Raw genomic sequence first — 22235 nt, 5'->3', positions numbered from 1 at the left:
ATACATGAAAGATATGCAAATTACTGTGCAATAATAAATAATAAGTTCTTTATATTCTTGCCAAAACTAATTAATTGTAATTAATTTCCTTGTTAAAAACAATACAGTACATGTACTTTAGGGTGGTCCTTTATATGGATATTTTCCCAGGGGCTCAAATGCTTCCATAATAAAAAAAAATTCTCTAAAAGTTTTAGCTCTTCATCTCAACTTTAAGATAGTCCGCAATTTCTTATGGAAATAACAATGGTGAAAATCCATTTGTTTCTTAGAATGTTATAACTTAGTGACAAGTGAATCAAAATTTTGAGAATAACATTGTATTTGCTTATTTACGTTAGTCTTTATAAAATATGTCTGCTTGGAAAAATGTTTGATGGAAAACAATCTTTAGTTTCATTTGTGTTCATATCCTTATATAAACTCATCAATTCGATGAGAACGATGAGAACAATTTATAAAAAAATATTTTACGTTCTATATTTATGGGTCTTCATATAACATGGTACAATAGCGAGATTCTCATGCAACGTCATAGTAGGTTTTCGTTATTCAGTTTCTTATAGCGCGGTTCTCATATTACGCGGTACGCAATCACAGCTGATTGACAGTAGATTTATTCGTCTGATGTCTTATTTTTTTACTTATATTTATTGTATGTATTACTTCGTTTTGTTTATCATTGAGAGATCATTCGAGATTTACTTCGCCAAATGTTTATAAGGTGCAATTATATAATTTCTATCAATTTTCATCTTCAAATTATTAACCGAATATCATTTCTCTAAAAATGTTTACCATTGCGTACAATGTATCATTAAAAACATTGCGATTATCATTGTACACTGTTACACCTGTTACAATATCTTGTATAGTAAATGAACCTTTTATTATTTAAATTTGTTTAAATACGATTTTATCTATAAGGCCATCGGAACTATGCAAAATATTTTGAAGGAATCAACAAAAAAAATAATAACGCAATCGATTAACACGTACTTATCATTGAAGACATTAAGTCAGCGGGCGGTTTACATAATGCTTAAATAAATCAAATATTAGAACAGAAGGCGTTAATTTAAATGTACCAAACAAAGAACAAAGTAAATTTTGTGTCATCTCACCTTATCATTTAATTAGGTTCACATCGATGAAGCGTGGATTAAATTTCATTAATGATTTTAACAGAATATTTGTTTTTGTTAATTTTTTCGATAAGGTAATAAAAACTCACTTAAGGTATTCACGAATTCATAAACGAAAATATTGCAATTATAGTGAAATATTTTGCACATTCTATATCAAAAGTAAGTATTCATTTGAGATGCAGAAGATCTCTGTTTTTCAAATAATAATTTCCTTTTTAAATCTCGAATCGAGTCGTTACATCCAAAAATGTATTTGTACAGAATATTCGAGTAAATAAAACAGTTACAAATACATTTACTGTATGTCCTAAATCAATTGTTGATAATGCACAATGTCAACTAGTGATAAGTTAAAATAGTTTTTGATATACACGCGACGTTTTTGATATTCAAAATGAAACCAGAGTACAGCGGTTACAAAATTTAGTTCGAACCGGACATTATCTTGAAAATTAATGTCAGTCACACGTAAAATACGTGTTTTAAATTTATCGGACACAATGCTTATTGTCGAATCATCATTGTTTGATTAATTTCCAATTTATTAGAATAAAAATTTAATCGATTTGCTAATCGTATATGTCTGGAGTAAAAATACTCTCTCATCAAGTCCATATTGAGGAGTTCCAAGAACAATAATTTACTACTAAAAACGTTTTAAAATGATAATAATTCTGGCGTATGTTGATATTTTACGTAATTCATAAATTCACTCATATAATCGTTTTTCTATTAATTATGGCCTTGCTACTTTTTTTAAAATATTCTCAACGTATGTTTTACTTACTTTTTTAATAGAGATACTTCTTCGGTAGACAGGTTCGTGTATTGAGTTTATCTCAAATTCAGATGGTGTCATGTCCTTCTTAGTTTTGATACAGGTATACAAATCTTACTTGAAGGGCCCCTGCTTCATATACGTATGCTGCAGCAATGCCCACTTAAGATCATACTTGATGATCTTTGATTTCGATACCAAATTGACCACGTTTTTCTCACCACGCGACCATCAACCATCACCACCATCAACCTCAATTCAACATTATTTTTTTACATTTGTGCTGTGTATCTTTTCTAACCGGCTTCTACATTCTTTTCTCTCTTGTTCTTATATATTCTATCCTATGACCTTTCTTTATTTCTTCGTATTTCTTTTTATCTTCGCGTTTTCTAATCTGTTTCCTCCTCCCTCCTCTTAATTCAACTCAATTTTGCTTTATAACTATCTTATACATCGTATAAAATCTCTATATCTCTACGCATCTTTTCCAACTTCTTTCTTCACTCTTTTCTTTCTTCTAATCTTGTTTTATCTTCTAACTTCTACTTCTGTTCACATCCTATCTTCCTTTGTTTCTTCGTTCTTCTTTCTATCCCCCGTTCACTTCTGTTCACATCCTATCTTCCTTTGTTTCTTTGTTCTTCTTCCTGTTCCCCCGTTCACTTCTGTTCATATCCTATCTTCTTGTTTCTTCGTTCTTCTTTCTACCCCGTTCACCTCTGTTCACATCCTATCTTCCTTTGTTCTTAGTTCTTTTTCTATCCGCCCGTTCACTTCAGTTCACATCCTATCTTCCTTCGTTTCTTTGTTCTTCTTTCAATCCCCCTGTGTTCTAATACTTCTCTCCTTACTTGATTGATTACATGAAAAATGATTTGAAGTAAAGAGTTTGGAAGATGAAATGAGAAGTATAGTAGAAGAAGTAAGAAGTGTATAGATGAAGAAATGAGAAGATAGTAAAAAAGAAGAAAGATGAATGAAGATGAGTTAAGAAGTATAGAAAGAATAGGATTATATGAAGAAGAATATAGTATGAAACTGGAGATTGTATTGTATAGGATATATGATTGTATAGAATAATGTAGGTGGCTAAATAAAAATAAAAAAAAATATACTGAACACGAAAATAATATTTACTGAATTATTGGATTATTTTTAAGTTTATTATTTTTTAATCAGTTTTTAAATTTTTTTGTGCATTTAAGCATTAAAAGTTATTAATCTATTCAACAGTAATAATATTATTTAAAATTCTCATGTACATAACTGATTTACCCAAATTTAGCTATAATTAAATATATCAGAAAGTTACACTTTACTTAATTATTTTGATAAAATTTATAATTAGTCATTTACATAACTGAGTTACCCAAAATTAGCGTTAATTATATATATTAAAAATTTTCACTTCGCTTAAAAATGCTAAAATAATTAGAAGATAATCGAAACTATTTTTGAATACTTTTAAAACAATTAATTATCAATATGCAGAAAGTGCAAAAATAACCATTCAAAAAAACAGTTCAAAATTATTCTTGAAAAACAAAAGCAAAAATTGTATATCTTCGGCAAACACTGGGTCAGAAATATTTATAAATATCATTCCGTGACAATAATAATTAACATCTTCGAGGAAATTACCAAATTATATACAGACACGTATGCAAAATAATGAAAATAAGGTGAATGTCTCTGAATATTATTTTCTAAAAATAAAATGTAAGTACCCGTTTCTGAAATTGCAACCGTGGCCGTCCAAATTTCTAAATTGCTGAACAAAACATCGGACGATTGCATCGAGCGTGTGCGGATAATTGAATTAGATATTTCGTGCAAATTGCGGAATATTTAGTTATTGGCGAAAAAAACAGACTGAGACAAATACAATTAAAAATATGATTCGCGAAAAAATATTGTCGCAGCAAATTAGCGACATTTGCTCAATTGATGGCACGTGTTTTTATATTCGAAAGAGAGAAAGATATTTGTGAAATATTTTATAATGGAAAACATAAAAATTGTTTTTGTAGAATAAATTTGTTTTTGCAATAAAAATTATTTACGATCATAATAATTAGCAATCATAACACATATGATTATTTAATTACTTCCGTGTAAAACTATCACATACTAGAAGCACCTTGAAACATTTGGGGAGAAATTGGACGTGAGTGTTTTATAATATTTACAGCCTTGTATGTAATTATTATTATGAGAAGATATAAATGCAATCTCCAAAGTTTTATTGATTCTCTTTATAATTTTTAGTTTTGGCTACATTGAACTCGATTTTCATACACATCTTCTTTTGGATGCATGGAATATTTTTTTTTTATAATTTTATTTGAACAGCGATCAGCACTTATGGGTTCTATGAGCTGTTGTGATCAATATCTTACAAACTACGTTGTTTTATTACAGATGGCAACCCAAACAGTTGTCACATCTCTGTATGATAATTTTTTTTATTACAATCTCAATAATAGGGCAAGTATATGATGCAACAATGCCGGGTGAGGGCTATTTTCTCTTGGAAACATATTGCTATTTATATTTCCAAGTGAAAATTGTTGTCACTGTTGCATGACAACAGGCTGCTCGAAGTGAGTATCGAACCCGGGACCTCTGAAACAAGTCCCGTCGCTCTTAACCGCTTACCTACGGGCGAGCCCTGCATGGAATATGATACGTTTTTGTAGAATAAATTTGTTTTTGCAAAAAATTATTTACGATCATAATAATTAGCAATCATAACACATATGATTATTTAATTACTTCCGTGTAAAACTATCACATACTAGAAGCACACTTGAAACATTTGGGGAGAAATTGGACGTGAGTGTTTTATAATATTTACAGCCTTGTATGTAATTATTATTATGAGAAGATATAAATGCAATCTCCAAAGTTTTATTGATTCTCTTTTATAATTTTTAGTTTTGGCTACATTGAACTCGATTTTCATACACATCTTCTTTTGGATGCATGGAATATTTTTTTTTTATAATTTTATTTGAACAGCGATCAGCACTTATGGGTTCTATGAGCTGTTGTGATCAATATCTTACAAACTACGTTTGTTTTATTACAGATGGCAACCCAAACAGTTGTCACATCTCTGTATGATAATTTTTTTTATTACAATCTCAATAATAGGGCAAGTATATGATGCAACAATGCCGGGTGAGGGCTATTTTCTCTTGGAAACATATTGCTATTTATATTTCCAAGTGAAAATTGTTGTCACTGTTGCATGACAACAGGCTGCTCGAAGTGAGTATCGAACCCGGGACCTCTGAAACAAGTCCCGTCGCTCTTAACCGCTTACCTACGGGCGAGCCCTGCATGGAATATGATACGTTTTTAGAATATTTCTAACACACATACTATTTTTTTTAATTTTAACCGTTTTATATTAAATACAAACCGTCTTTCGTGGCTTCCAAAAAGTACAATTCAATTGATTTAGACTGTAATAAACAGTAACGCATATTAGACCTTGTGTTCCTAACAGTTCCTAAGAGACCATTTTCAGTACCTTTTCAGTATGTTTTTAAAATAACATTTTCATTTAAATATCGACCGTTTTATTTTTTCGCGGTTTTTATAACGTACAATTCAATTGGTTCAGAGTGTAATAAACAATAAATTTTATTAGACCTTGTGTTCCTAACAATTCCTAAGAGACTATTGTATGGACCACGAGATCATTTTATCTGTGGCGCCTACGCACAGTTGCGTGTATGTTGCCTAGACCATACGCATTTTTCCCCTTTCACTTGTGACCCACGCACATCCTGCATATAGAGAACCTTGGCTTGTAATAGAATCTTAAGATTCAGCAAATGTTAGAAAAATATTATACGAAAAATATCAAATAAAGGACCTCAAATGTAAAAAAAATCTATGATACAAAACAGATCTTATTATTATGCCATCTGGCCTAGTTGACATTTTATGATTTTATATGCAGCTATACCCACAAGAGGTACTTTTCACATGAGATCAAATTTGAAATCTATAAGCTTCTGAAGAAATTTGACATCAAATCTGCCTGATGTCGAGCTTTGTCCGTGGCGGGAATCCAACCAGCGAACCCGGGACTAGATTATGCTAGCTCACGTCCAAACTGATTACGCCACCGCTGGGCCCTTATGTACACTACTTAAAAAACTTTCTATTAAGTTTCTGATAAACTGGCTATACTGCCATCAACATAATTTCAATTTGGAGCCATAATTGCCCCCATTTTAGGAAGTAATGAATGAGCCCCCATGGAGGTATAAATGAATAAAATCAAGAAATCAATAGTACATTTGTTAAATAAGTGAGATTTGAATCAGAATTATTAGGTCTCGGATAGTCTGATGTCAAGCGGTAGTGACATTGATGTTTACTTTAAAATGAAGATATGCTTTCAATTAAAAATATCTTTGACTAGTATCGTTGCACCCAATAAAAAACCATTGGGTTGCCATCTAGAAAGCCATGTTATAGAAAAGTCATCACTGTAGCTCATAAGGTCTGATGTCAAGCAGTAGTAGCATTGATTTTTACTTAAAAATGTAGATATGTTTTCAAATAAAAATAGCTTTGACTCGCATAGTTGCACCCACTAAAAAAAGATCAGTATTAGAATTTCCAATATGTAATAAAATCATCAATTAGAGATAGTACAACCATTGGGTTGCCATCTAGAAAGCCACGTTATTGAGAAGTCATCACTGTTACTTATAAGATCTGATGTCAAGCAGTAGTGGCATTGATTCTTAATTCAAAATGAAGATATGCTTTCAATTAAAAATAGCTTTCACTGGTATCGTTTCACCCAATAACAAATAATTAGTGTTAGAATTTCTAATGATGAAATTATCGATTTGAGGTGGTACAACCATTGGGTTGCGTTCAAAAAGCCACGTCATTAGGAAGTCATCATTGTAGCTTGTGAGGAATCATTAATTTCTGATGGAAAAATAATATTTGTTGAATAAAGAAATAGATCATTTTGAAGTATTTGTGTATATCAATACAATAAAATTGAACCAAGACTTTAAATGCCTATATAAAATAAATAGCAATATTATATTCATCAAGAAACAGCATTTCATACATTTTAAATTCTACACTTTTTTTTTCATTCCAAAACAAATATTTGATCAAGAACTGAGTATCTTAAGTTTAGCATGGAATTAATTAATGGTCGATTATGAAGAACCCCGTATGTTTACATTCACGTTTTTTCATATGTTTGAAAACACATATAAGCCTCGGAAAAAAAATGTTTTTGCTGCAAAATACCAACATGTCGTTACATAACAAAAGAAACACAACAAATCTAACGTGTGTTTATCCAATGTCGTAAGAAAATTATAACATTACACGATTACTATTTCAAAAACTTCAGATGCGATTGGTTAAAATAATTATGATGACCAATAGAATCATTCTGAATTTCAACTGATTGCATTTTAAATGAGTATGCGAACCGGATGACCCTGTCTATAAATAATAGACGACCATGAATCACAAAAGTACCTGTACGGCTGGAATGGTGACGTATGCGGGATTTTCTTTAGATGAAATATTTTGTGATTGTTTTTTGGTTATTTCTATCTAATTAATAATTCTATTGCGCATTTGAAATATTACATTATACCTCACAATTTAAAATATAACTAGGTTTGAAAGGCATTTTGCTTTAAGGCAAGTTGCATAATCTTCCCGATATGTGTGAACTTAATCAATAAGAAGGGAGATTTAGTTATTTAGATAAAGTTTTCAACTGTTTATTTTGAAAATAAAGTTTTACGCTTTCGTTAAAAACAATGCAATTTTAAATTCATATCTTTCAAACAAACTTATAATATATGTACAATTAATTATAGTACACGAACGCGCCCTTTTATACCCTAAATTCTAGCCCATTATTCCAAACTTTAATGATTTTTCACAATTAAACCACTTTTTGTATGACTATAATATTTTGGGATGTTGTCTCAGACCATAAACTCTATCGCCTTGTTTAGTTTTATTAAAAACTCCACAAACTTTTGAACAAATATAATTTTGAAGAAACGAAACCATGGTTGATGTTTGTCAAATGCTAATCAGCACTATTCCCAAATAATATGATATATTTCGAACAATTTTTGATTTCTGTGAATCGGTTTAGGATTTTAGGCTAAAATGTACAGGAAAAAATTTTCACTTTTTTGGTAATTGGTAATTATGAAGAAGCGTCTCAGCAGATCTTTGCGAAAAACTAATCAACGCTAGTCCTCATCGAATTACACCGAATGGCTTTTAAATTTTTAACATCATAAATCCGAAAACTTAAACTTCTTCATCTTGATTAATGTAATTGATGGGAAATTAATATAATGTTGTTTTATTTATAGTATTTATGTTATTATTTTCTATTTTATTAAATTTTACACAAACGTGGTCCCACTGTTAATCTATGGATTACATTTTAATAGAATTTTTAATTATTAATCTAGTACGAGTTTGAGCAATATTTATTTTATTTTGTGATTTTGTGCTATAAGTAATTTTAATTTAAAACAGAACTAGTGGTGTATGGCATCATACCTCAAAGTAAATTGCTGGAACTTCCCGTACCGTAATGAAATATTCGAGGAATATTGAATGTTTTCAAATAAATTATTATAAATACCATAAGTTTCAATCTTCGTATTTTTTAGGCAAAATATAAGAGTTTATAAATTGAACGATGGCGTTTATATAAGTTTACATAAAAGTAGAATGAACATGCCAAAGAGTTCAGAAACCCCTGAAACGTAAAGATATGCAAAAATTTTCATTTTCGATTGATAAGTTAAATATAAGTAATTCATGGCATAAAAAAGTTTGTAAATTCATAGAAGTTATATGAAAAGAAATCACTTATTGCGCCTTTGATTGTGATATCAAAATAATTATTCTCAACTTCATACTACTTTGCCATCAATGATTTCATATGACGCACAATAAACTTAAAATATTAACAATCATTGTTAAGTTCACAATAGTGCTAAATATATTTTTGCAATATATTTGCAATTATAATCTAAATAATCAATAAGTAATTTACTGCGCAAAAAAATACCTCATATGAAAAAAATTACATTTTGCACTTTTGCTTGTGATATTGTTAATAATTATTTTTAACTCCATACTATTTTGTCATCATCGATTTTAAATGACACAGAAAAATCCCAAAAATTAAGAATCTTTGTTACGTTAACAATGGTGCTAAATTTATTTTTGCAATACATTTGCAATTATAATCTGCATATACGTATATCATGACATATGCAAAATGTCTCACCTGTAAACAAATCAAGTATTAGTGTTTCTTAGTATTTCTTATTGTTACATTTATCGCACATTTTTAAAATACTTTTGTGACGCCATTATTTGTATTGTTTGGACAAAGTAATAATATTTATGTTCATTTTATGACAAATTATCTATTTTCAATAATGAGGAAATATTGTCTAAGGTTAATAAATGTCTGTAATTTTCACATTCTTGGTAAATGTATTATTTAAATTGTTCTGAAAATTATACTATGTTTGCACTGCACTATTTGCTAGAAAATAATACGAAACAAGTCAATATTGAACAGATTTTGTAAATGATTTGTTAATTAAATGTTGATTCAACAGTCATATAAATAATTTTAAAAAAATGGAAAAGAAGTGTGAATTATCTACCGACCAAAAATTTTTATAATAATAATTATTTCATTATATATTCGATAATAATTAATTTAGATTCTCATAAAAAAATGCCTCTGCTTTTTTCGTCAAAGAGCTAGTTCTTGCATCCATTAATTCCTGGTTCGATACTCCCATCTCGGCCAATTTTATATCAGGCAGTAGTAACTTGATATCATATTTTTACTTAATTTTATAGGCCTCAAATATGATATATTCGAAAACAGCCTTTCGGGGCATTGCTGCAAATATAATTAAATCATAAATACTAATTAAGTATGTTAAGTGCTGGGCAGCCTTCTAATAGTCACACCTTAAATTATCAAAACAATTACTAAACATAAGTACTGAATATTTTCATATAATAATAGATAGATTGTGAGAAATATTTTTTGTTAAATATTTGCAAATACAAGTTATTTTATTATTATTAAATAGCCACCAGGAAAATATGTTTCTAAATGAAAATTACCCTTTCCGGGCATTGCTGCAAAAACATTAAAAACTATACCTATACCTATTAAAGAAATTCTAATAAAAAAATATTAATTATATATTGGCCAACTGTAGGAGTTGCCTTCTAAAAAGACTCATAAGACTTTTAAATTCTAATTGCTTTTCAAATAAAAAATAGTCATCAGGATGCAATTTAATATTTTATCATTATTAACTCTTTTGCAATATGACTACCTGTGTGTATGAGTGTCGAAGACGACATCTACTGTGTCGATCTTTGCTTCAAGATTTATCACTCTCACAATCAGTTAAATTGAAGAAATCTAATTTGCTACTGTTAGAAGAAATCTAATTTGATATTGTTATTTTTATAAGTGTAATTTTTATTTTTTCAATACATTTTCATTGATAATGATTAAATAATAAAAAAAACGTTGCTATGCCTGTTGTCGCTTCTGGACGACTCGCTGTTCCGTATAGCAGTGCGTAATACACTCTAATAGTGAAAGTGTTAGGTAACCTACTAAAATTAAATATTAAAATACGAATTATGATTCGTCAACTGGTACTTGAACTGATCTAATATTAAAGTTTTTATTTGTATAATATTCACATAAAAAATTTGGGATTTAAGTATCGATTACGATTCTTCCCAAAATCTTAAACTCCCATCTTTATCTTCAAATATCTTTCTATATCTCTTCTAGATTTGAAATCTAATCATATCATTACGTCGATATTGGAGAATCCACGTGTGGATCTAATATCTTTCAATTAATGACGGTTTTGACATTGATAAGGCATGTGCGTATAAGTTATAAGTGAATCATTCCCATTGATATTTATAGGAGGTTTACTGTTAAGAATCAATTTAACAACATTTATAAACAACGAATTTTTTTCTGTATCATTGAATTTCGTAGTGGACTTTTATGTTATGACGCACCTTTATCACTGCGCAGGGAGCTCGTAATATGATGTAAGCAATTAACAGAACATTGAAGTCAACAATGTTAAATTCATTACGGAGAAATATGACCGGTCTAGTTATAGGTAATGAGACAGAAGTTAGTCATTAATTATTACTTTTGACAATATTTTGCATGAATTTATTAATGCACTATTGAGCCAAAACTTTTTTATCCAAAATTCATACCCAGACGTCCAAACACTGGATTGGCATTGGATTTAGATATTCTGAGCACTACCAAAAATTTGCTGATGTTCCAAAATGGAATAAGATTTTAAAAAATCTGTTGAAAATACTTAAAAATCAAATAAAGCATTATTCGTATCATATTCACTTTTTGCTAAGAAACTTTACTCATATTATAGAAGAAATTTTATTACTTCAAAAGATCGCAACTGTCTTTCAGAAGAATACCCATATATTTAAATATTATTTTAATATATATTCAATATATATTTAATGTGCGTACAATTTTGCATCGTCAGAATCGAAGTTAATTGTTGTTTTGATGTAAAAATTCCACTTACAACTATTATTTTATACCGATTTAGCCTCAAAATATTCTCAATATCTTGAAATTTGAGAATATATTTTGTTCTTTTTTTACAAAAATTGAAATCTACACAGCCAATGGTCAAAGATTTATACGCATGACGAGTATACTCGTCAATATACAAAATTCTGTTACTGCTTCATGACGAGTGTATTCGTCAATCACAGTTAACTAATAAGTTCAATATACAGTATAAGTAAATAAATATAAAGTATATGTAAATATTATAGATAATAAAACTCTTAACATACCAAAAAATATATTATAATCAAATATTTTTCTACTCAGAATAAATCCTATTCTTATACAGAAATGTTCATGTTTATGTTCATGTTTCACAAATTAACTACTTAATTCCAAGAAGAATTCAATTTTTCTCAATTTTTTTCCAAAAATGACCATGGTTAGAATGTGAATTAGCAATTACTGGTTCCGGGTTCATCGCCCAACTTGGCCAGCTTGATATTAAGCAGTAGTGATATTAAATTTTCGCTTGCCATTATAGATCTCAAATATCATATTCAAAATATCAAGTGAAAATATCCTTTTAGAACATTGCTGCAATATATATTCACATCACTATTGAAATATGTATATCTAATATGTCTAATCAGAAATTCTATCAGCTAAAAAAATTTTTTTTTAATTTAAAAAAAATTAAAAAAATAATATTTAAAAATTAACAAAAGAAAATTAAAAAAATAAATAAATAAATAAATAAATAAATAAATCAGCTTATTAAACACATAGTTCTGACTGCAAATAAAATGTTAGTGTAACAAGTTTATATGATCTTTCATACCAGACACTTTTGCCTGACTAATATATGCAAAATAAATGTTATAATTATGAAAATAAATTGCAGAACCCTGAAAAGGAGTGCTGATTAAACGTTTTATTAATATTGTTATTTTTTTCATTTATTATTATACAGCAATCAGAACAGTAATTATTACATTCTAGGAGCTGCTATGCTAATGTGTATAAACTAAAAAAAATAAACTAAATGAGAATAAATAAAGATAATTACATAAAGATAGTAATTAATGATATTGTTTGATGAAGCTTAAAATAAATATGAATCTGATAAAATAATTATTTCAGACAACAGTATCGTTCTGGAACCCTTATATACATTTTTGAATACAAAAAAATAAAAATATTTCAAGTATTTTAGTTTTGTAAGATTTCATTTCAAATACAATTTCTTATACATAATTCTTTTCCAAGATAAATACTCAAACTTTTATTAAGATTTTATAAAGATTTTATTAAGACGTAGTAAAAATTAAGCATACTAATAAATTTCTGACCATAGAAAAAATAAAACACCTCTAGTACGATTATGAACTTACACAGGTCGAATCTGAATAAGATCATAGTTTTTATAAATATATATCAAAACTACAATACGCATATAGTGATGATTGATTACATGTTATCAGATAACTATAAAAACATAATTTACCCAAGTTTTGTATATATTATGATAAAAATATTTTTAAATCTATTCAATCATTTTTCTGGAAATACAACAATTAGTTTGAATTGTGTAATTGGTATCGTCATGAATGATTCCAGTTACACGCATTCGACGAGATTGTAAATTACATGTATTGGTTTTGCAATATGTATGGCGTTATGCTGTTATATCTTCTTAGGATTTAGAATACCAATATACATAAATTATAAATAATTTCTTATAATCGTCATAAAAGCCCCGGGATTCTGAAATTTGTTGTTATATTTTTTTTAATTAAACAGAAGCTGGTAATATATATTTTTATAATTAGTGTCATATGACTATGAGTTACAGAACTAAGGCTTATTAAAAAAATTTAAATTTATATTTTTTATGGTAATATATTTAATATTTTCAGAATTTTTATCTATTACTCAAACAATTTTAACAACATTAAGGCTATGTTAAAAAAACGTTAATATATTAGAAAAATATTAATTCTATTTATTTATCTGATAAATATTAATTTTATACATTAAGTATAAAATAGAAAATTGTGTTTAATATTGACATTTTGCAATTATTACTACAAAACAAAATATAACTAACAAAAGTTTATTATTATATTATATGATAACTAAAAAAATGTTTATTATTTTTTTATTATTTATTTATATTCATATACATTTTTATGTTTACCAACATAATTAATTTTATGCAACTTACGGTTCGCGCTGATCACGATAAAAAAAATAATAAAATTTAAATTTAAAAAATTTTATTGAGACATTAAAATTAATAGTTAATTGAATAAAGAGTTAATTGAATAAAGAGTAACAGTACAATTAATTATATTTATTAATTAATTATTTATTATTAATTAATTTATTATTAATTAATTTTATTTAACAAATTGAAATGAATAATTATTTATATTTTAAAATAAGGTTTTTTTTTAAATGAGAGTGAAAATGGGAGTTATGTAATTTATATATTTAATTATTACTATTCACATTTACATTATATTAATTAAAATTATTTTAAAACAAAACACATATAACATCAATAAAGTACATATATATAATTTTAACGTTTCACATCTACCTGGTTTTTTGGATATCAATTTTTAATATTTTATTTTAAATATTTCAAAATATAAAAATTGTAAATAATTAATAATTAAATTAATCAACTTCCCGTAGAATAAATTATTGTAATTGCAAAAAAATCGAAAATGAAAATTATATTATATCTTTACGTTTCAAATGTTTGTGAGCATTTTGGCATACTTTAGAAAAAATTAGACATTTGCACATCAAATTATCAGAAAAATAACTCTGATGTTATATAATATGAATGAATAAAAACAAATTAACCGATATTTCAATAAGTACAAATTTTGTTTACTTTTCTATGGGTTTCATATCTGTTAGACTGCGGTGCGGCGCTTACGCGCTTTGATATTTTATGTCCAAACAGCTACGCAGTGCGATTGCTTTCGAAAAAAGTTCAATATTTTCAACAAATTTCTAATTAAAAAAAATCAGATTTTTCAAAAAAGTCATTTTTTTTTCAAAAAGTTCAAAATTGTCAAAACTATTTTTTTCAAAATTTCCAAAAAAAAAATGATTTTTTTTTTTTTTTAAATAATTTTTGATACGGAAAATTACAGCAATTTGCCTTGAAGCACGATGCCATGCATCACTAGGTTTTTATGTTATTTAATAAGTACAAATTTTGTTTACATTTTCCATATCTGATAGACTACGGCGAGGCGCTTACGCGCTTCGATATTTTATGTCTAAAACAGCTACGCAGTGCGATTGCTTTGGAAAAAAGTTCAAAATTTTCGAAAAATTTCTAATTATAAAAAAATCAAATTTTTCAAAAAAGTCAATTTTTTTCAAAAATTTCAAAATTATCAAAAATCTATTTTTTTCAAAATTTCAAAAAAAAATCGAATTTTTTTTAAAAAAAATAATTTTTGGTACGGGAAGTTACAGCAATTTGCCTTAAAGAACGATGCCATGCACCACTAGTCTTATGTATTTTAACAGATTATACCAGCAATAGAAATGTATATTTTAACTTGGCGTTCGTCGAACGTACAAGTCCCTTTCATAACAAAGAACAGCTGTGCGATGTTTGATACTCACTGCACTCGTTGGAAAGAGGCATGTAAATTCAATAATGAAATACATACTATTATTTAGAAACACGTACAAACATTTTTTAAAATTCGATTTTTTATACGACTTACTAGAAATAATGTACAAAATATAATGATATTGATTGATTGACATACATTGATTTTTCACTATATTAATTACTGTACACCCATCACCCGTTTTACACGTTTTGGATCTTAAACGATTTTTCAAAATATTTTTTTATAATGAAATTTATCAATTTTGCATTTACACGAAATTATAAATACTAAACTATAATTTGCTTATATCTACAATAACACTACAAAATGTAAGTTACAGGTACGAATTCTTAGTACATAGTATATATGTATGATGCAAATGAAGAAAATATGTGAACACTCCTTTTTATGATCAAAACTAAATTTTATGTCCGTATATGAAAAAGATGTAGAACACCCCGTTTTATGATCTAAACTAAATATTACGTGTGTATATGCTAATTTGTTTAAAATACCAAAACAAAGAGCATCATTATATTTAAACTTTGTTTTTAATCAGTACTTATGTATAATTGATAGCGTAAATTTATTCAAGGCGAGCAATTAACAGAATTATTTTTAAAAAATATATATTTATCTAATCTTTTATAATTCGATAATGGCAAAATATAAAAATAAAAAACTAGAAATTAAAAAAAAAGTTATATCTTTACATACCAAAATTAAAATTTTGAACCGTCTCCATAATAATGAAAAAATAATAAATGTTGTTAAGTTTTATTTATGAATGAAGCTATAATTTATTTAATGTTTGTGATATTAAATATATTAATATTTATTTTTTGTTAAAAGTGTTTGTTACTCGTCATATTAAAAACTGGTAAAATGGGCATTTTTATGGTGATTTTCGTTTATCACGGTTTTTCCATATAAAAGTAAATTAATTTAATTCCATATTGAAGTGAAATTTTTAATTATTATTTATAATTTAGTATTAATAATTTATGATGTCGTTTAATTTCATTCAATTGTGTGTTCAGATTTACGCCGAGCAAAAATGTCATTAGAATTTATAAGTGTTTGTTATTCATCATAATAAAAACTGGCAAAATGGGCTTTTCATAATGATTTTTGTTTACCACGGTTTTTTCATATAAAAGTGAATTTTTCGAGTTTTTCATGGAACCTTTTTAATTAATATTTAGAGTTTAGTAATAATAGTTTATGATGTTGATTTATTTAATTTAATTGTGTGTTCATATTTACGCCGAGCAAAAATTTCATTTCAAAAAAACAGGAATTTTATAAAAAAATAATAGATATTCCCAATTTTTACTTATGAATGAAGCTATAATTTATTAAATGCGTTTTATATTAAATGTATTAGAATTTATAAAAAAAATAATGGATGTTCATAATTTTTACCTATGAATGAAGCTATAATTTATCAAATGCGTTTCATATTAAACATATTAGAATTTAAAAAAAAAAATAGATGTTCCTAATTTTTACTTATGAATGAAGCTATAATTTATCAAATGCGTTTTATATTAAATATATTAGAATTTATATGTGTTTGTTATTCATCATAATAAAAACTGGCAAAATAGGCTTTTCATAGTAATTTTTGTTTACCACGGTTTTTTCATATGAAAGTGAATTTTTCGAGTTACACGGTTTTTTATGGAACCATTTTAATTAATATTTAGTGTTTAGTAATAATAGTTTATAATGTTGATTTATTCAATTTAATTGTGTGTTCAAATTTACGACGAGCAAAAATTAGCTATAATTATTTATTTTTTTTATATTTGAAATAATGATTATTTTTTCACTAATAAAAACTAGACAACGTAACTAAAATTAATTTCGAAGAAAATCAAATAATTCCAAACTGCACTCTCGTACACTCGTTTCAGAGGAAAAACTTAAAAAGTCAGTTCTGTGTTCTGTCATCCAACGGTTGTACAATTCAAACGTATCTCTTTCCTCCGACCAATCAGCGTCGAGTGCACGCTCTCGACCAATCGCGTGCCGGCAACGTCATACGCGTCACACGCATAGTATTTAAAGCGTCGCGCGGCCGTCGAATGCTTCAGACCGAATGGACGTGTACGACAGAGAGTCTGTTTGGCACGAAGTTGCTTAAAGCCTTCAGTGGACGCTGAAACAATTAAAATTATTCTAGTCAAATATTACATTGGTAGTTTAAAGCCTCGTGTGTGCTTGAAGACAAAAAGTGCCTTTGTACAAAAACAAACAGTGATATTTAATTTATGAAATCGTTATAAAACGTGTGTCGTATGATACTTGGATATTTAAAAAAAAGTGATACTTGTTAGTCAGTTTAAACCCTATATGCACAAAGGGATATAATAAGACATAGTTAAAATTATTGCAAAAATGGTTGGAAGTAACGGTACAATGATGGCAATACGTGTTGTTCGCAGTAAACTGAGGAAACGCGAAGAGCACTCTAACTCTGTTCATCCAGAGGCGCCCCAGACAATTACGGCGGTTGTACCACCTGCTGAGCCAGTGGCGTACAGGCAACAACCCATCTGGGTGTTCCCGCCGAACCCGCCGCAGCCCTTCCTGTACAGCAGCAATCAGGTAAATGACAAAAAAAAATCTCATTATTTGTAACACTTTTTAACAATACTAATAAATTCACACAAAGTTTGTGTTATATTCATAATACTGAATTTTGCGACTAAAAAACAACTTTTGCTTCTGTCCGTCAAAGTTCCAAATTCGCTACTCGATCGTTTTTTTAACTCTTGTTGTTCGAAAATTTCGTTTAATTAGAATAAACAGATATCACCCGGCTATTGATAAACGTTTGAACAAAAAATCTAATCCAAAAAAATATTTAGTTATAATTAAGTATGTGTATTATTAAAAGGTTTGATATGCAACTTTTTGCCAAGCCTTTTTTTACTGAAATGTTTGAATTAATTTCATAATACACAAGTGTTTGTCGACTTTCGCAATGCATTGTAAATATACAAGCAACTGAAAAAATGTTTTTATATAAGCCATTAAATTCACTAGAGTCATATCACGAATAATTTTGTAATTAGCGAAAAATATTTTGATTAAAATATATAACCGGACACAAGTTTTTAGTATGCTTCGTAATATTACATTGCCTCACATACGGCATATCTTATCATGAGTGCTTATTCATATACTTTAATTAAAAAAAAAAATCTGCTGGTAACTAGGATATTAATCTATCAAAAATGCTATGCAAAAATTGTATGTTTATTTGATTTTTTTTAATTTGTTGCAATTTTTAATAAATTGCCTTATGTAAATAAATAACAATTTTTTTTCTTCAATTTACTCAAAATATTGCTTTATCATATTATAATAAGCCGAACGGCAGATTTTAGTCATTGCTTTAAATATTATGAATCCGTAGTTTTTTTCTTTTAGAAAGTTGATTTACAATAGCACCTTGTATTCAGGTTGACGGCTTTATTTTGCAACATTGCCAAATCGTCTAAAGCGTGCGCTTAACTACATCTATGATTTAGTCACTATACCAACCATTTTTACTTTAGCTAATATTAAAACCACGCCAGTTATCTAAAAACTTCTCAATGTTCGTCAATCAGCTGATATCTGTTTGATCTCATTATCTGTACTCATGTTATAAATATAGAAATTTGCCTGGCATTGTTAATAATATTTTTGTTTCTTATTTCAGGACACCCTGTCACAAAATTTGAGCCGCAGCGGTAGCTTCCGTAAGAACTTAGGCGGTCGCTGGAAAAGATTTGTCAAGGGAAAACCTCAACAGGATTCCCATGCTATACCACCTGAATTGAAACCTCAGCTGAAACAGATATTTGTCTACTGAAATATCTGCTTCTAGTACATATTAGTAATAAGTGGCCATCAAAGATATTAAAATTAATTTGCCAGTCCTGTTTATTGAGGGAAGAACTTCAAAATCATCTATTACAAGGATTATTTCAAGTGCCATTGGTAGATAAAACATAAAGTAGATATACCTTAATGCCAGGAGTATATATATAACTAATGAAAAATGAACTAAATTTGAACTGGATTTCAAATTTTGACTGGATCTGTAACTTTTTGTAGTTCCCTTCTATTAAATAGGATATTTGTATTCATCGCATTTTATGACCTGAAGGAGGTCAAATATTCCACTGTTTCTTTTGCATAAATTTTATTAAGTGATAGTAAGAATTTTATACTTAGGGTCTAATCAAAAGAGCCGTCACACTTATTTTTTCTAATTTCATAATTAAAATTGGCTATATTTGTCCCTAAGTTGTAAAGTTCTTAGTTTATTGTAAATATTATATTTATAGCGTATAGATTCATTTTTCATTGTTGTGATTGACTTAATTGATTTGACATACTGTACTTGAGATATTGACAAATTGCACTTTGTACTGTGATAAAATTAACAAATGCATTTGTATGGATCATTGTTTATTTATGTTAGTAACAGTGCAATTAGTTTTAAATATTGAATTTTAAATTTTCGACTCATATTGAGTTTATAATGCGTATCACATTTCATTGATTCAAATTGTGTGAACGAGTTTGATTGTGATGTATGGACATTAATTTTAATATTAAACTTAATCAGTAATTTAAAAAAATTCCAATTATTAGGTCAGTATTTTAGAGAAGGATTATGTATCATTTTAGCACAATTGTTGTGAAATTATTTATTTTTTAAGAATTTTAAGTCAACTTAATGGTTTTAATCAAATTTATATTATAATTGTCCTTAATACACATTAATTAGTGATCAATAAATGCAATAAGAACAATAATTAGTTTTTTTTTAATTATTTCAGGGATCTATTTTGATCTGACCCTGCTATTGTAAAATTCACACTTGTCACAAATACTTGTTCAATGCCTTAAATAACAAAAAAGAAAACAATTTGGTTTAAAATTTAATTTATCTTATGGATTAACAGCAAACATGTTGAAATTACTCACATGCCCATATCAAAATGGATGTGGAACAGTTAAAACAAGCCCAATGCTACCAATCATATTATACAATTAAATCGTTTAATAAATGTTAATATTAATATCAATCAATATTAAGTTGAAATTCATAAATGTTAACTACAGTTACATTTTTAGTGGATTTTTTTTTTTGACATCATTAAAAAACTGAACAATTGAAGCACATGCATTGTTGGAACGAGTTGATAATCACAAAACTGCCAAAAGCTGTCTTTGCTGTTCAATGAAGCATTTTACACAATATCAAGTGGTGAGAAGACTTACAATATCTATATCTATATATAATTTATATAACTTATAAGCAATTTATTTTTAAAATTAGTTGATACTAAAAAGTATTGTGACACCCAGGTAAAAAAATATTTGTATGTATTGTATTCTCGATATTTTTTTAGATTAAATCAAATTGGTATTTCAATGTAATTCTGATCATATTTGCAACTGGCCTAAATAAATTAGACGATACATTTAAATTAACTGCAACAGTTGTATAAGGTTGCTCGGAAAGTCACTTCGTTTTTTTAACAGAATTTAATTATATTTTTTTGAACCTAACATCACACTTAAGCCTATGATTATTATATGATTTGAAAACTTATATTTTAGGCTTGTATGTAAAAAATTCTAATCGCTGACATGCAGTAGTTTTAGGATGGTGCCACTTAGAATACGGAAAGAATTAAGCAGCGTTTTCGACATATTTTACTCTTTTGCTATAGAAAAGGTAAAAAAATTTTTTAAGTCAAAATTAAATTGATTGATGCATACGATAGTACGACAGTGCCAAAATTGGTTTGCTAAATTTCATTCCTGGTATTTTGATGTCCAAGATGCATCAAGTCCAAAAAGTACGGTTGAAGCTAATAAAGACGCGAGAAAAGCATCAGTTGATGCAAACCAACAAATAATAATAAATGAGATCTCATTGAGTAAAAAATTATCGATTTTCCAGTTCATGACCTCTCAAAAGGTCTGGGATTTTCCTCGAAACTCAATGTATGGTTTTCATAAAAAGAAACGTGTGTCGCACTGGCGTCCGCGATTCGCCTCTGAAAAGTCTTGAAAATTATCAGGTTTTGAAGCGAATTGTCACTAGGAATTTCAAATGGAATACAATACACGCATTTGTACATAAAACAAAGACAAACCTGCTCAAAACAGGTGCAAAACTGAAATTTGCCAGAATAAGGTGATGCAGTACGTTTGGTTAGATTTCAACGGAGTTGTTCATTTTTCAGCTTAACCAGGATAACAAAACGGTTAATTCGGATGCCTTATGTCATATACTTCAATAGAAAAGGTTAGAATTAACCCACAATAAGGTATAGTCCTGCATCAAGACGAAGACGCAATACCTCACATAAGTTTGTTCAATCGCCAGAAGCTTTTGAAGCTTGAATGGGAACCAATGACATACTCATCATATTCTTTAAACCTGTCGTCATCGGACCATTATTTGTTCCGGCTACTAAAAAAATTTTGGGCGTTAAAACCTTTACCTCAAATCAGCCTGTTAAAAAGCACTTTGATCAGTTTTTTGCCAATAACGACCAAAACATTTATGATTTCGGAATTATGCTAATACCAGAAATATGACAAAAGATATTCAATAAAAACTGCAAATAATACAAATACATAATTTATTAAAGTAATTGTTTATTGTGAAAATTACGCGCAAAATGTCTATAAAAACGAAGTTACTTTCCGAACAACCAATAGTTTTTGTTAAAGCTTTGGTGCTTTTGAGTACTCTAGGTGCCCTCAACCACCGAACGAACACGAATGATGATGACGAATAATATGCGCAGCTAAAACTGCAAACGAAAGCGAACCGCGCGCATATTATTTATAAGTCATTTTGTTCGTGCTCATTCGTTAAGTGAAGAAGTGCCTTTATGGGTTTAGGTCCTTGCTAATTTATTAACGCCATGCATTGAAACCGAGCATCACTAGAGCGCGCTCATGTTTTT

At 28.1% G+C, this 22235-nt stretch overlaps 1 protein-coding gene across 1 annotated transcript; it reads left to right on the top strand.

Moving 5' to 3' along the window:
- Positions 1-17566: 17566 nt before the first annotated feature.
- LOC113377919 lies at positions 17567-19486 on the top strand. Its single transcript, XM_026618375.1, has 2 exons — positions 17567-17853; positions 18956-19486. Exons 1-2 carry the CDS (start codon positions 17644-17646, stop codon positions 19106-19108), a joined length of 363 nt encoding a protein of 120 aa, XP_026474160.1. The 5' UTR covers positions 17567-17643; the 3' UTR covers positions 19109-19486.
- Positions 19487-22235: the final 2749 nt, after the last annotated feature.

This window comes from Ctenocephalides felis, unplaced genomic scaffold (genome assembly GCF_003426905.1).
Source record: "Ctenocephalides felis isolate EL2017-DRISC unplaced genomic scaffold, ASM342690v1 CF-g0.4_SCAFFOLD_01886, whole genome shotgun sequence".
Classification (NCBI taxonomy): domain Eukaryota; kingdom Metazoa; phylum Arthropoda; class Insecta; order Siphonaptera; family Pulicidae; genus Ctenocephalides; species Ctenocephalides felis.
This window is presented reverse-complemented; position numbering and strand designations above follow the sequence as displayed.